Below are 14,545 nucleotides of genomic sequence, written 5' to 3' on the forward strand. Positions count from 1 at the left end.
GGCCGCACTTTAGTACGAGTAGAATATTTAATTTGACACAGAACTAGCTAAAAGAAGCTTAAACTTGTTGAACGTGCATATTAAATACTTGCAACATTTATTTGCGTCAAACCATGTTTTTATGATGTTTTTAAGACGAAGGTCAAGGCCTGGACTTCTTTTACTAAAATGACAAACATCTTAGCTGGTAAGGTAGGCCCAACCCTTCAAAACTAAGCATGCTGGTTAATTTTAAAATAAGGTACATAGAAGGCACATAAAATTATGAGTTATTGTATGTATAAAAATAATAAATAGAAATAACACATTATTATCTAATACTTTATACTACAAATCGTAAAGGTAACAGGGAAGCGCTGGACGCAGGCCGCTACCAATCGATCCAAATCCGATCGAAGCCCATAATCCTTTATAATTATTACGAGTACCTACATCATCACTACATACTCGTAGTATAAAACAAAATCGCTTTCAGCTGTCCTACCTTGCATGCTTGCTTAGATCTTTAGAACTACGCAACGGATTATGTTGCGGTTTTATTAATAGATAGAGTGACTTAAGAAGAAGGTTTACATGCATAATAGAGAAAAGCCGGGAAATTCCATTGCAACCATGTGAAGCGGAGGCGATTTGAACTGCCAAATTTTCAGACACTACCCACTGGTCAATATTTAAATCATTGGGGCAGGCCTATGTTCAGCAGTGGACGTTCTGTGACTGAAATGATGATGATTAATATTTATTACGATGGACATCACACAAATACAGGCAAATACATATGTATAGGCATAACAGTGGCACATAATAATAATAAGGAAGAAAAACAAAAACAAGAGTTAACTGAGCAGCGCCACACTCACAATCAGGATGGCCACTGCAACGGGACCCCACTCAGCATAATTTGCCGTGGCCCACGGTGACGAAGGCCACGACGCCTGTTTTCAGTGTGCCATGTCAAGTGAGGATCACGGACAATTTTAAATAAAATAAAGATAGTTAGAGTATTAGGTCGTATAGACCCCCATAATGCTTACGAGAGGTTGGTCATTTGCATTTCTAGTCACTAGTATTTACTATAAATACTACCAAATATGGCAAGCACTTCGTCCAGGGTATTCAACGTAAAATACGGTGATCATCCGCCAAGGTAAGCAGACTTGTTTTTAAAATGTGTATTGGTCTTAAGTCGTATGGTCCCGGTAAAGAGATCTTAGGCCCACTTATATTCAACCCATGGTCCCATGGACGTCGTAAAAAACAAGGGACAGTTTTATTATGCGAAATCCATCAACCTGCGTATAGCGTAAAGGCATAACCAAATTCGTTATTTGCTGCTGTAAAAAACGTGTTAATGATTTATTCGTTTGCTTATAAAAAAGTGGAATAAAAAATTGGAAAAAATTGCTACTTAGAAGTACAATAGAAGTGATGAAAATATATTCCATCAACAGCTGTTGATCAACATGAAAAAAACTATGAAAAGAGCATTAGCTACTAGCTGTAGCTAATGCTCTTTTCATAGTTTTTTTTTCATTGTTTACGCAAATTAATTACATGTCATTGCTAATTAAAACTCAATTAATTTAACAATAAATTAAATTGTTAGTGAAATGTGATTTATATTTAATTTTTATCTCATATCAAAGAGAAGCTGCAATTTGACATGCATTTTATGTACATAAAATGTAATTAACAACACATTACATTATGTTATGTTATGTAGTAAATGCTTACTTTATGGGCAGTATCACTTTTCAGTAAGATTATCTTTTAAAAAAAATAATTTCCCACTAACTAGGTAATTCCTACTAAGACCTTTCTATCAACATTGGGTGGGATGGACTGTCAATTTTCTAGCATTGTACATAATCGTGAAGTAATTTTTAATTTAAATTTTCTCCATCCTGATCATAGCATTCATGGCTGATCTGAAAACATAGGTACTCTATGGGTTTTTCAGTTAAAAACAAAATGAAAAACGGCACCATGAATAAACCATCTGAAGTGGAAGTCAAGCCTTCTTTGGAACGTGAATTTACCTCTAAGGAAATAGACCAAGAGACCCAAACCAAGATTAGTGTCTACGATCAACTAAGGCCTAAAAACGAGGGCCCGTTCATGTCAGCTGTGAGAGAATTGGAAAAGAAGGCTGGCTTCGAGACTCCAATAGTGTACTTCAACATACTAGTGCTAGTAATGTTTCATGCCCTAATACTAGTGTCAGCGTATCTCATATTTATCGACCGTCGATATTATCCGAAACGGCAGACTTTTATTTTTTGTAAGTATTTTGTATAATTAAGTACTAGCTACATACATACTCATATCCTTCTGAGTTTACTATTTGCGTACATCACTTTAAAGAATTTATCCATATAGTAGTTCGTTCGACGGACATCTGTATCTTTTATAACATTTTTGCAGTAAGTTTTTTTAATCCTCTCTAATTGGATCTAGTGATATAGATGTAATTTTTTGACGAAATGATGACAATAATCGCAGCAGTGCGTAATTTTTTTAAATAGTTAATTTAATACAGGGTGGAATTTTGTAATGCCACCTGGAGGGAAAGTACTCTTAATACTGCAGATAGAAAATTTTACTCTAAGAAAACATTCCTTTATTTTTGAAAACAAATAAAACTGCATTCAAAGATTTTTGAAAAATTTTCGAAATTTTACTACCATACCATAAAATTTTCTGTAAATAATTTAAGATTTCATGGTTTTCCTTTCATTTAATTTACAAGTTCGTTGGAGAGAATTCATCCTTAAACTTGACCCTAACGATCTATGCAATAAAAATACAGGGTGTAATTTTCAACATATTTTAGTTGGTTCGATTCCCGGGTGTGGCATGCAAATTTTTGGAAATCTTTGAATGTAGTTCTATTTTTTTTTTCAAAAATAAAGGAATGTGTTCTTTGAGTAAAATTTTCTATCTACAGTATTAAGAGTACTTTCCCTCCAGGTGGCATTACAAAATTCCACCCTGTATATGTAGTTTATAGTCCCGTTAGCATCTCATGGTAAGCTAAATTTCTTATGCTTGCATCACAAGTGGGCAAGCTCACCACAATAGACGAGCAGCGGAGGGATTCAAACCCGCGTTCCTCGGATCTCGAGTCAACCAGTCCGACCCCTTCAACGTTCGGCTATTGTGGCTTCAATATTGTTATTAGGTATATTTTATCAATCGTATATTTTATTACTATTTCAGTGTTCTCATTAACGTTGCTGACTACCTTTGGGGTGACGGCCGGCGCTCACCGTCTCTGGAGCCACCGCGCGTACAAAGCGAAGATTCCTTTACAAATCATGCTACTTATAGGTTTCTTAACCGCTGGAATGGTAAGTGCCCGTCCCTGGTAATTTTGAATGTTTTGCTAGACTAAAGTTCACTCTAAGTTCCCTTAACATTTAATAAAAATACAATTTTATAAATCACTTACAAACTTACTTAGAATAAAATTCTGTGCGTAAAAGAAGTGCATGAAACCACAGAATAAGTAATAGTAATGAAACGCAATTTAAAATACAAAATAACTACTTAATAGGTAGATATTGTTATTATTATACGATGTATTTCTGGGTACTTCTCATTTTCACTCAAATTTGATGGTCACACAATAATAGTTCGTAAACGGTATAAGTTAGAACAATAACTTTGAAATCAGATGATAAAATATCTATTTAGCTACATACAAAATAAATTTTATCGTAATAGAAGCGAAAATAATATGAAAAAATCACATGAAACGATAAAAAACGGGGTGATTTTTCGCGTTCTCATCGTGTCACACCTTCGGTTGCAATGAAACATTTGGTTACTGCATTCACAATTTTCATTCAATTTGTGTGTAGCATATACTAAAATCATCGTAATTAAATATACTTTCCACACAATAGTCAAAAAAATATCTTCTTATAATTATTTTGAATTGAGAAAGCGAAATACGTTGGTCACACGATTTTAGGTACCTAAAATTTTGAGTAATAATACAAGATTGTCGTTAAACCGAACATCAGCAACCAATCACAGCGTTCTATTCGGTTAACGTCAGTCGCGCTTCGACCATTGGGGAGGTGAGATAGGTCGATCGTCGCTCCGCGAAAAAAATACATAACTTTTTGTGATTATCCATAGACATACCGTCGCTTGCTTGAACAATATTTTCTACCTCTAAAATTTAAACAATTTAATTGAAACTTTGCCATTGAAAACTTAACATGTTAGACTTATTTGTGTAGTATTCGACTTGAACCGTTAAATTCAAATTTAAGGATAATTCATAAAAAACTAAAATGTTCGTCACCTTCGTGGCATCACCTTCGTGGTGTTTTATACACGAAGGTGATTTTAGGCCACGAAAGTGATTTCTTGCTTTGGTTTATTTTAAAATATAGTGACTGGTGTTTATGTTTTTACAATATTTTAATAACTAATAAATTATACGTGGTAAGTAGAGATCAGTACATCAATAAATAAATAAGGGTATTTTTGTTATCTGTCTGTATGACTGTATGTATGTCTGTATATGTGACTGTTTATCTGTTTGTAAGATAAATTTAATCTGAAGTTTGAGTTAAAAGTTGTACAACAAAAATACGAGGCCCTCTGGCCTAAATATTTTTTTTTTTTTTGAGGGACTGATAATATCAGTTAGAGTTCTTTTTATTGAGGTACTGATAATCCGTTTTTTGCTTCTTTAGCATTTCAGAATGCCACCAGTGTCACCCTTAAAACCAATTGCGTAGAATCTTGTAACTCAGTAGGTGACGTAATCGGTAAAATTTTATCTTGTATTTAAGTAGGTACCTATTTATTAGGGTGGTCCTTATTTTTCGACTTTTGAATTATCCCCGGGGCACTTTCTCATTCGAATATACCTCTAAATATGAAATTAGCTTTTTTTGTTTCATTTTGGTTAAGATTTAGAGGTCGCTACCAGCTGTCAAAATATTTACAAAAAGCTTTGAAGATCTTAAATCATGGTTTCATAAATGTTTTATTTAAGTGTTTATATCACATTTTACTTGCAAATGAACATCGCATAGATAGAATAGACAATCGCTTCTAGTCCCCTTCTCCCCTCAACCCCTCTTCTGTACCGACCATGGTACCGACGCGTCGAGATACTAACAAGTCAACTCTTATATCTTAAAAATAATTGATTCAAATATGTACATTGTACATAATATCTTAGTTCATAGCAACAACAATAATTTTGTAATATTTTTATTTTTCGGCTATAAAAATAAATGAATCTAACAAATACAGATTTTGTGTTTTTACTTAAAATTCAAAACTTGGTAGCGACCCCTAAATGTCTTTTAAAAAATTTTAAAAAAAATTGAAAGACTTTCATATGGTATATATTCAAATTACGTGGTGCCCCGCAAAATATAAGAAAAAAATTTTTTTTTCGTAGGAATAAGGACCACCCTACTATTTATATTATGTTATTGCTATTTATCGATGAAAATAAAACATAATATTATGTTTTATAAACACTTAAGAGTCATTTACAGCAATAAAGTTTGAAAAAATTATTGCTGTGAAGTACAGAATCACTTTCGTGGCATCGAAAAATTCAAAACGTTAAAGCTTCCAAACGAGACTCACTATTTGACTGATTTACTGAGAATACAATCTTCACATCAAGCGCTACAATTTTTGTTTACAAAAAGTTGAAATAAGTTAGAAATAAAATTCGCCACGAAGGTGACGATGAGAACCGTGGCGATGAGAAATACCCTTCTGCTACACGCACGTTAACAATACAAATAATATATTCTTTAGTCGATGGATAAACAAAAAACCTATGTTTAATAAAGATGTTATTTGCATATTGCTACTACTACTCGCGTCTCGCAGCTATGTTTGTTTCTCTAAAGACTCATTCATGACCGAAAAGTAAAATACCTAATAGTTAAATGTAGGTAATTTCAACTAATACAAGGTGATTTTGTAATCAGTGTCTTTTTCAACTTCAACTTATAAGAGGAGCGACTCAGATATTTTTTTTTTCATATTTATTTATTTTTCAAATTCAATCAATTCAAATTGGTACACGTGGATAATTTGCTTCGTCCATAGAAAAATACGTACACACAGTTAACTGCAAACCTTAATAGACATAATGGTGCGCGAAAATAAGCCTTATCTTTTAAAAATAAGATTTTAACCCGCGAATTAGATTTTCAAAAATTTTTTTTAGAAAAATACCACGATTAAAAATAATTAAGATAAAGTTATATTGTTGAATTGTTCTATAGAGCTTATTTAAAAAATACATATACTGATTGCAAAGTCACCCTGTATAATATTTCAATTTTATTAGAACGACCTGTACAACTGGGTGCGCGACCACCGCGTGCACCACAAGTTCTCCGAGACGTCTGCCGACCCCCATAACGCCACCCGAGGCTTCTTCTTCTCCCACGTCGGCTGGATGATGACGAAGCAGCACCCTGATGTCCTCCGCGAAGCTGTTAAAGTCGACATGAGTGACATTGAAGGCAACCCCCTAATCCGGTTTCATGTAAGGTGAGTTATTGATGAAAATATTTATTTCATTTCTACGGAGACCCACAGAATTAAAACTCGGAAATGCAATTGGCCATTTTAAACTTATTGAAAAAATCTCTCGCTAAGCTCAAGATTCTAGTTTTAAATTCCGTGCAAAGCAAAGGATGTGTTAGCTCCCCTGACATAAGACACTGCTTTATGCCCTTGGTGTTGCACAAAAAGTTAAAAACCAGCCATAGGTAAAAGTTAAGGAAAAAAATACAAAATTGACTCTATCTCCTAAACTAAGCAAAATCGTAGAACATACAGGGGGGTGATTTAGATCCCTCTGGACACGTGGTCCGACTGCTTTGTCCGACTAATCGGACCACGTGAACTTTTTTTTCCTGTTGGTTCGATTAAGGAGTCGGACTATCAAGACTTTCTGTTCTTAAGGTTACATGGTCCGACATTTAACCGCCCAACCTATTTGAAAGAAAGAAAGAAAGATACATTTATTATTTCATTAACTCAACACTATTTAATTGCATTTTCTTGATTGAAAAACTATAACAGACCTATTCCTTTTGGTTCAAACCAAAGTTTAACTGAGTTGAACTTTCAGGAAAAAAAATATATTTTCCTAAAAATTCAACTATAATAAATCTATTGAATATTTTTGATAGATTTTTAGGCTAGTTTCCTAAAAAAAATTTTTTCGTCCGTCAATTTTATTATAAAAAAATATTGGACTTGAATTATTTAATTGCCAATCAAACAAATAATTTCAAAGTTATAGTGCGTTGAAGTTCCGCGTGACGTCACAAAGTACAGCACTTTTACGCACTCACTGACGTCACGGGCCTTTTCTTTAGAACTTTGGCACGCTTTATCTCTTTACATTTTCATTAGTTTTAAAAAGTGAAAAATAGGTGTCGAGTATTTTTTGATAAGCTAACTGACGGACTAATTAAAACTCTTGCTTTATACCCAGGAAACATCCCTATTGAAAATTTGGAAAACAAATGAATACCTACCTACATAACCTACTTATCTATAATAATATAAACATTTAGGAAATGTTTATAAAAAAAATCCGTGTATTTCAACTTCCTTGAAAGATTACTTAAGAAAGTTGACTTTACGGTTTTTTTTCCTGAAAGTTCAATTCAGTTGAACTTTGAATTGAACTAAAAGGAGGTCGTTTTACATTGAATGAAACAATCTTTAATTAAAAATATTTATACCTTTACATATTTGTATTAATTTATTCAAATCAATATTGATTTAAATTGATTATTATAAATTCATTTAATAGTGAACCTTTCCATGTCAAGCCGTTCACGAGGAAGCTCTTGTTATTATTATGACCAAAGAGCATCGCATTGGTAGTTAATATGAAATTGACACGAGAAATAGTTTCCATGGATCGATTTTGTTGCATACCACCCTTAATTTATTTCAAGTCCGATTAGTCGGACGAAGTGGAATTGCGATTCCTTGTAGTCCGATTAATCGAACCAACAGGAAAAAAAAGTTCACGTGGTCCGATTGATCGGACAAAGCAGTCGGACCACGTGTCCAGAGGGAATTTAGATAGGTATTTATCTTGATGTAAGGAATCTAAATTTTAGCGTTGAACGTCCTGGCCACGCTGCATAAGTATTTTCAGATTTACATATATTATTTATTCTTTCAGGCACTTCAAGATACTGAAACTTTTGTTTGCCCTCGTCTTACCGGTCCTGATCCCGGTTGTGTTTTGGGACGAACGCATATCCGTGGCGTTCCTTGCGCTGGTCCTTAAGCATGCGTACATCCTTCATACCATGTGGTCTGTCAACAGCTTTGCTCATCTGTACGGCAATCGGCCCTATAACAGGTTAGTAGCGATAGCGAAGAATCGAAGTCTATGATAGGGTTACAAAAGTGTACCTTTATTGGACTCTGTCAATAATAAAATTAAGATAAAATTCAAAAATTGTACAACCTGGTCGAGTTAACTGCGCACCTGGCGGCCGTGACGTCAAATTTCTGGTACGAAACGGGGCAAACGCGGAAAGAAGGTTCCAGGTGTGTGCCAGTTAACTTACCGGGTTGTAGGTAGATTATGACCAGAAAGAAAAAACATTCACAATTTCAAATCAATTTTATTTTTTTCGAACTGATACGTCCACTATTAGTATAATACACTCAGCGGCACGGAATTTGGCCCAAGCCTAAACAACCAGACATGAGGCCCAATAGGTGTTGTATACCTAAGTTTCGTGTGACATGTTAACAGAACATTTGTTTTTGTTAATTTAAGAGGCTAGATTAATTAAAAAATGCGTCTGTTTAACTTTTTTGACTCTAGAAACGCATTTCGTTGTTGGAGCGTAAAGAGTACGGGTAAGTTTAAATTCGATATTAAATGTTGTAAGGGTTTGGCGTTTTGTTTTTTGTTTTTAAATTAATCTTAGGGTTATTCTCGTTTCCATAATTTGAGAATAATGTCCATTACTTCAGCTCAAGTTGCTCAAATAGTGCTGCTTAGAAGTCAAGGGCGTATACAGCGGGAGATGGCTGAAACTTTCAATTTATGGCGTACAAACTTAAGATACACGTTAAAAAGGCATGACCATACCGCCTTTTACACAAGAAGACCAAGAAGTGGGGAATTAAGGTGTAAATCAGCGCGCGATGACCCGATTATCGTGCTTGCAATATCAAGAAATCGGGTTCTCACTACGTTTGAGATACGCCAGCGTTTACAAACAACAAGCCTAGTGAATGTCAGTGAGTACACAATAAGAAGAAGGATGGAGGATCATAACCTGCATACTCGAAGACCAGCTCGAGGACCAGAACTTCTCCGATACCTTCGCGAAGTGCGACTTACGTTTTCTAGAGAACATGCAAATTGTACGTTAGACTAATGGAGTAAACTCTTTATGAAAACTGTCTGTTTGCGTAGAAACTCTTCTCCGCACCTTCTCTATACACTTCCACGGCCGTCTGGAGCTCTTAAGGTGACTCTGCAATCATCGATCCATATAACTTTACTCCATTAGCCTTGCGCCCAATTTGCATGTTCTCTAGAAAACGTAAGTCGCACTTCGCGGAGGTATCGGAGAAGTTCTGGTCCTCGAGCTGGTCTTCGAGTATGCAGGTTATGATCCTCCATCCTTCTTCTTATTGTGTGCTCACTAACATTCACTGGGCTTGCTGTTTGTAAACGCTGGCGTATCTCAAACGTAGTGAGAACCCGATTTCTTGATATTGCAAGCACGATTATCGGGTCATCGCGAGCTGATTTACTCCTTAATTCCCCACTTCTTGGTCTTCTTGTGTAAAAGGCGATCTGGTCATGCCTTTTTAACGTATATCTTAAGTTTATACGCTATAAATTCAAAGTTTCAGCCATCTCCCGCTGCATACACCCTTGACTTCTAAGCAACACTATTTGAGCAACTTGAGCTGAAGTAATGGACATTATTCTCAAATTATGGAAACGAGAATAACCCTAAGATTAATTTAGAAACAAAAAACATAACGCCAAACCCTTACAACATTTAATATCGAATTTAAACTTACCCGTACTCTTTACGCTCCAACAACGAAATGCGTTTCTAGAGTCAAAAAAGTTAAACAGACGCATTTTTTAATTAATCTAGCCTCTTAAATTAACAAAAACAAATGTTCTGTTAACATGTCACACGAAACTTAGGTATACAACACCTATTTGGCCTCATATCTGGTTGTTTAGGCTTGGGCCAAATTCCGTGCCGCTGAGTGTATATTATGCCAAATTTAACAAAAATCTTTATTTCAGCAAAATAAATCCTCGCGAAAACTGGGTGTTATCCGTATTTTCCATTGGCGAAGGCTGGCACAACTACCACCACACGTTCCCGTGGGACTACAAGGCGGCCGAGCTGGCCTTCCCTTTCAACGGAACCACGAACCTGCTGGATTTGTTCGCCAAAATTGGCTGGGCCTACGATAGGAAGGTGGCGTCACCAGCCCTGATAAAAAACGTTGCGGAGTCCAAAGGAGACTCGACTTACAATGAGCTGTGAAGGAATGAGGGAAGGTGAAGGAAGGATCCTTGTCAACAGATAAATGTTATTTAGTTTTAATTATTTAAAGTTATCAATAGTACATACCTACATAATAAAGTCATGTTTATCTATTTGCAATCCGAACAAAATCTGATGACTTCTCATCAAATATTTTTTAATTAATTTTAATTAAAGAATTAGAAATAACTTTGTTGACACAGTATTATCAATATTTAACAGTTGCAGAACAAAGCCAATGATCTGTTTTCTTTGTTTATAAAAATGTAATCATTGTTTTAATTTTATTGTTTTATGAATGTTATATTGTTATTGTTATATGAATGTTATATTGTTATTGTTATATGAATGTTATAGTGTTATTGTTAATATTACGTTGTTATTGTTAAAACTTGATAATGCATCCATCGTTTCTTACGCCGACGATACGGCCCTCCTTTTCCATGGACAAAACTGAGCTGAAGTATACAATAAAGCGGAAGTTGGTTTACAAGTTGTAATAAAGTGGCTTAAATATAACTTATTAACACTGAACACCGGAAAAACTAATTACATGACTTTCTCTATTTTAAATCGTTTCCAACCACCGACTGACCTTCAATTAACAGCTCACGGATGCAATAACTACCCGGCTACTCCCTGCAACTGCACCGCCTTAACAAAAGTCTCATCTGTTAAATATCTCGGCATATATATTGATCAACAGCATAACTGGCATAAACAGATTGAAAACTGTACATCACGTGTGAGGAAACTGATATGGCTTTTTAAATATCTTAGGCATGTCTCCGATAGACAACTTTTGATACAAATCTATGAAACCCTGGTGCAGTCTGTCATCTCCTATTGTCTACCCATCTGGGGTAGAACTCATAAAACCAAACTGATACAACTTGAACGCGCCCAAAGATGCATTTTGAAAGTTTTTTTTTTTTCCGTATATAATTAAAAGCAGTGCGTTAATTTCTTATGTTTTTCATAGAGATTTTTATAATATTTTGTTTATTACATATTGCTGAGCTTCGTGGAATTGTTAAACGTAAAATTATTAGTTACCTACTCATGTTACAAATTTTAAACATTGTGAAGAGCAGCCTTATCCTAGGACAAGTTTTTTAAAACTTAAATGGATAAGGCTAATTTTTAATGACAATGTAACATGTGTTTCATAATAAAATATTTGTATTTGTATTTGTTAATATTACGTTGTTATATTGCTTTTGTTACCGTTTTTATTGTTAAATTGTCGTTGATAATGTTGTTATTATAGATGGCGTTGGTTGGTTTTGGAAACATGGTTAATGCTAATTTTCTTATAAGCATTCTTCTTCTAAATAAATAAATGAAGATTATTTATTTGGTTATTCATTTCTGTACACTGTACGAAGTAAAACTGAAGAAGATATGTAATCAACGTTTCCTATGATCATAACAGGTTATGCATAAATTATTGCAAGGGAGCCAATGAGCGTGACCGCTCGCTCAACGGTGGTTGTATCGCGACGCCCTCGGTCTATGGCGACGCACGCGCACCTAATGAGCATCAAGCCAGAACGTGCCAGAATTCTGACAAAGTATTTTTACCCGACTGCGCCAGAAGGAGGGTTATGTTTTTCGAGTGTATGTGTGTGTGTGTATGTGGGTATGTATCAGCGTTGCCAGTTTTTTTTTTCGCCAAGTCGGAACTTTGGTACTTTTTGAGTGAAAATAGCGGGATTCTTCCGTCAGAAGCGGGACATAGTAAAAAAACGTATATAATCAAAGGTTTTCAAATACCTATTTATCTTTTTATTTGACTTAAAATTACGTTTAAGTGACAATAGGTAGCAAAAGTAGCCATAGAAATAGTATTTTAACAAAAAAAATAATATTTTAAATCAGATTTACTCTATCGTTAAATTCGTCTTTAGAATCTAAAAAGAAAAAAAAATTAAAAAGTTTTATTCTTTAGAATAATATGGCGTTTCAAACAATAGTCTGATGAAGTGAGTGTCTCTCTCCGAAAAGCGGGACCGAGCCTGTCCCGCGCGGGACATTTAAATTTGATTTAAAAATCGGGACGTCCCGCCAAAATCGGGACGTCTGGCAACGCTGGTATGTATGTATATTTCTTTGGCACGGCCTACAGCCTAAACGGCTTGACCGATTTTAGCGTTAGTGGTGTCGTTAGATTCGTCTTATTAAATATCGTAATGATCAGATAATTTAGTATCCACTGCAGGAGTATAGATGAGGATTTGACCTACATTTATAACGCTAGCCAAATTGGTTGGAGTAACTAGACTGGTTAAGTCTGTCTGGTGATCTGATGGTAGACTGTAAAAATATTTTGATCGAGATAAATTCACCTATATAAACATATACCTATCAAAAGAGTTCCAAAACCGTACACTAAACTATTGACACGCCTTGTAATGGTCAGCCCACTTTTACAAAGGAACCTTTAAAATAATTAAAGTAACCGTTACATACAAACGGAGGCGTTTGTTACTGAATGACCAAATCTCTTCGATTAAAGGGATATTCGAGGTATAAAAAGCCGATTAGACACGCAACTGTTAATAGCACTCTTAAAGCGTAGTTGCTTTATATGCCTCTTCTCTTGAAGCGATCATTCCTATTACCATGAGGTGTTACGTTTTTAAACGTAATTAATAATGAATGAATTGAATTTCTGACCAAGCATATCTGATACAAGCATATTCGCTTAGGTACTGCAGAGACTGCTAAGTATTTAAAATTGTAATTTTGTGTCATTTTTTGGAAATAAATACATTTTTACTTTTTTTTTACCACATTTGAGTTACCTACAAGTATTAGAATCTGATACTCCAGCTGCTGGATGAAAGCTGCTCTACCAATCTTTCAATGTCTATGTTCAGAAGTGGAATGAAGTAGTTAATAATAATGATGATCGCCAGAACAGGTTCCCGGAGAAAAGAACGAATCTGACAAATGACGTCTCTACTAAGTATTTCGAGATAGTGATGAGATCTCAATCCACCACTGAAAATTAAGTATCTTTCGCAAGTGAACGGTTGCGTGTGAGTGGAGAATAACTTGTAAGAAGCTTCCACACTCTCGTTCTCCGCATTTGGTATGCAGTCGTCACAAGCGGTTACCCTAGCCCAGTGGTTCCCAACCAGGTGGTCCGCGATTTCCGCGAACCACTGATAAGTAGTTCAGTCCACAGGAGTATAATTTAAATATTCATTTCGTGATTCATCGTTGCACATCGTGAACTATGAGTAATCATATAAATCCTAGGATGACCGAACTTGTAATAGAAGATGCAAGCTCAAAAATCTTCTTTAAACTTTATGTTACATTGAGCTTTTGAGTTAAGTTTTGTTGTGGATTGATTTAGTCACAATAACTTCAGAATCTCGGTCAGGTCTGACTCTCGGAACCTAATGAAAAGGGCCTTAAGCGAATAACGCTCCGTTATGCAAATTCAAAATTAAAACTGTCACGATCACGAATATTACTTTATCGACGAGGGCTGGTCCAAAAAAGGTTGGAAACCACTGCTACGAGACTTCGGTGGCATATGGGCGTCACGCTCCGCGCGCCGTCCGGCGTCGGGGTTGGTTGAGCGCAAATATTAATACAAATCATGATACCAACGAACTTTGTTACACTCTTTTGTCTTTACGTTTGAGTAAGCTGGAGTCAGACTTGCGTTGCGGAAAGCCGAACAAATTAAAACATACTTAATAAGTATCAGAGCGCATGAAAAAGTAATTTAATTGTATGGGAGATATCTTTTGTAAGTCATGAAAATGTACCCGTCCAAGAAATGTACCTATTAGCTGCAGACTAAATATAAAATCTCTTAAATGGAAGTATACTTATTTATTCGTCATGGAACAAGTAGTAGGTAGGTCTTTAACATAATACACATTCGCTGTGTGTTCGTGCATATTGCCCTTGATTTCACAGGAACTTCGAAAGCTGGCAAGAAAGAAATCCTT

The 14,545-nt window shown here is 35.3% G+C and overlaps 1 protein-coding gene across 1 annotated transcript; it reads left to right on the forward strand.

Moving 5' to 3' along the window:
* The first annotated feature begins 1,096 nt into the window (after positions 1-1,096).
* On the forward strand, positions 1,097-11,923 carry LOC135072656 (stearoyl-CoA desaturase 5-like). The gene is made up of 6 exons (XM_063966669.1): positions 1,097-1,147; positions 1,961-2,281; positions 3,220-3,350; positions 6,344-6,549; positions 8,210-8,392; positions 10,325-11,923. Exons 2-6 carry the CDS (start codon positions 1,972-1,974, stop codon positions 10,569-10,571), a joined length of 1,077 nt encoding a protein of 358 aa, XP_063822739.1. The 5' UTR covers positions 1,097-1,147; positions 1,961-1,971; the 3' UTR covers positions 10,572-11,923.
* The last annotated feature ends 2,622 nt before the right edge of the window (positions 11,924-14,545 follow it).

Source organism: Ostrinia nubilalis, chromosome 6 (genome assembly GCF_963855985.1).
Source record: "Ostrinia nubilalis chromosome 6, ilOstNubi1.1, whole genome shotgun sequence".
NCBI classification, from domain to species: domain Eukaryota; kingdom Metazoa; phylum Arthropoda; class Insecta; order Lepidoptera; family Crambidae; genus Ostrinia; species Ostrinia nubilalis.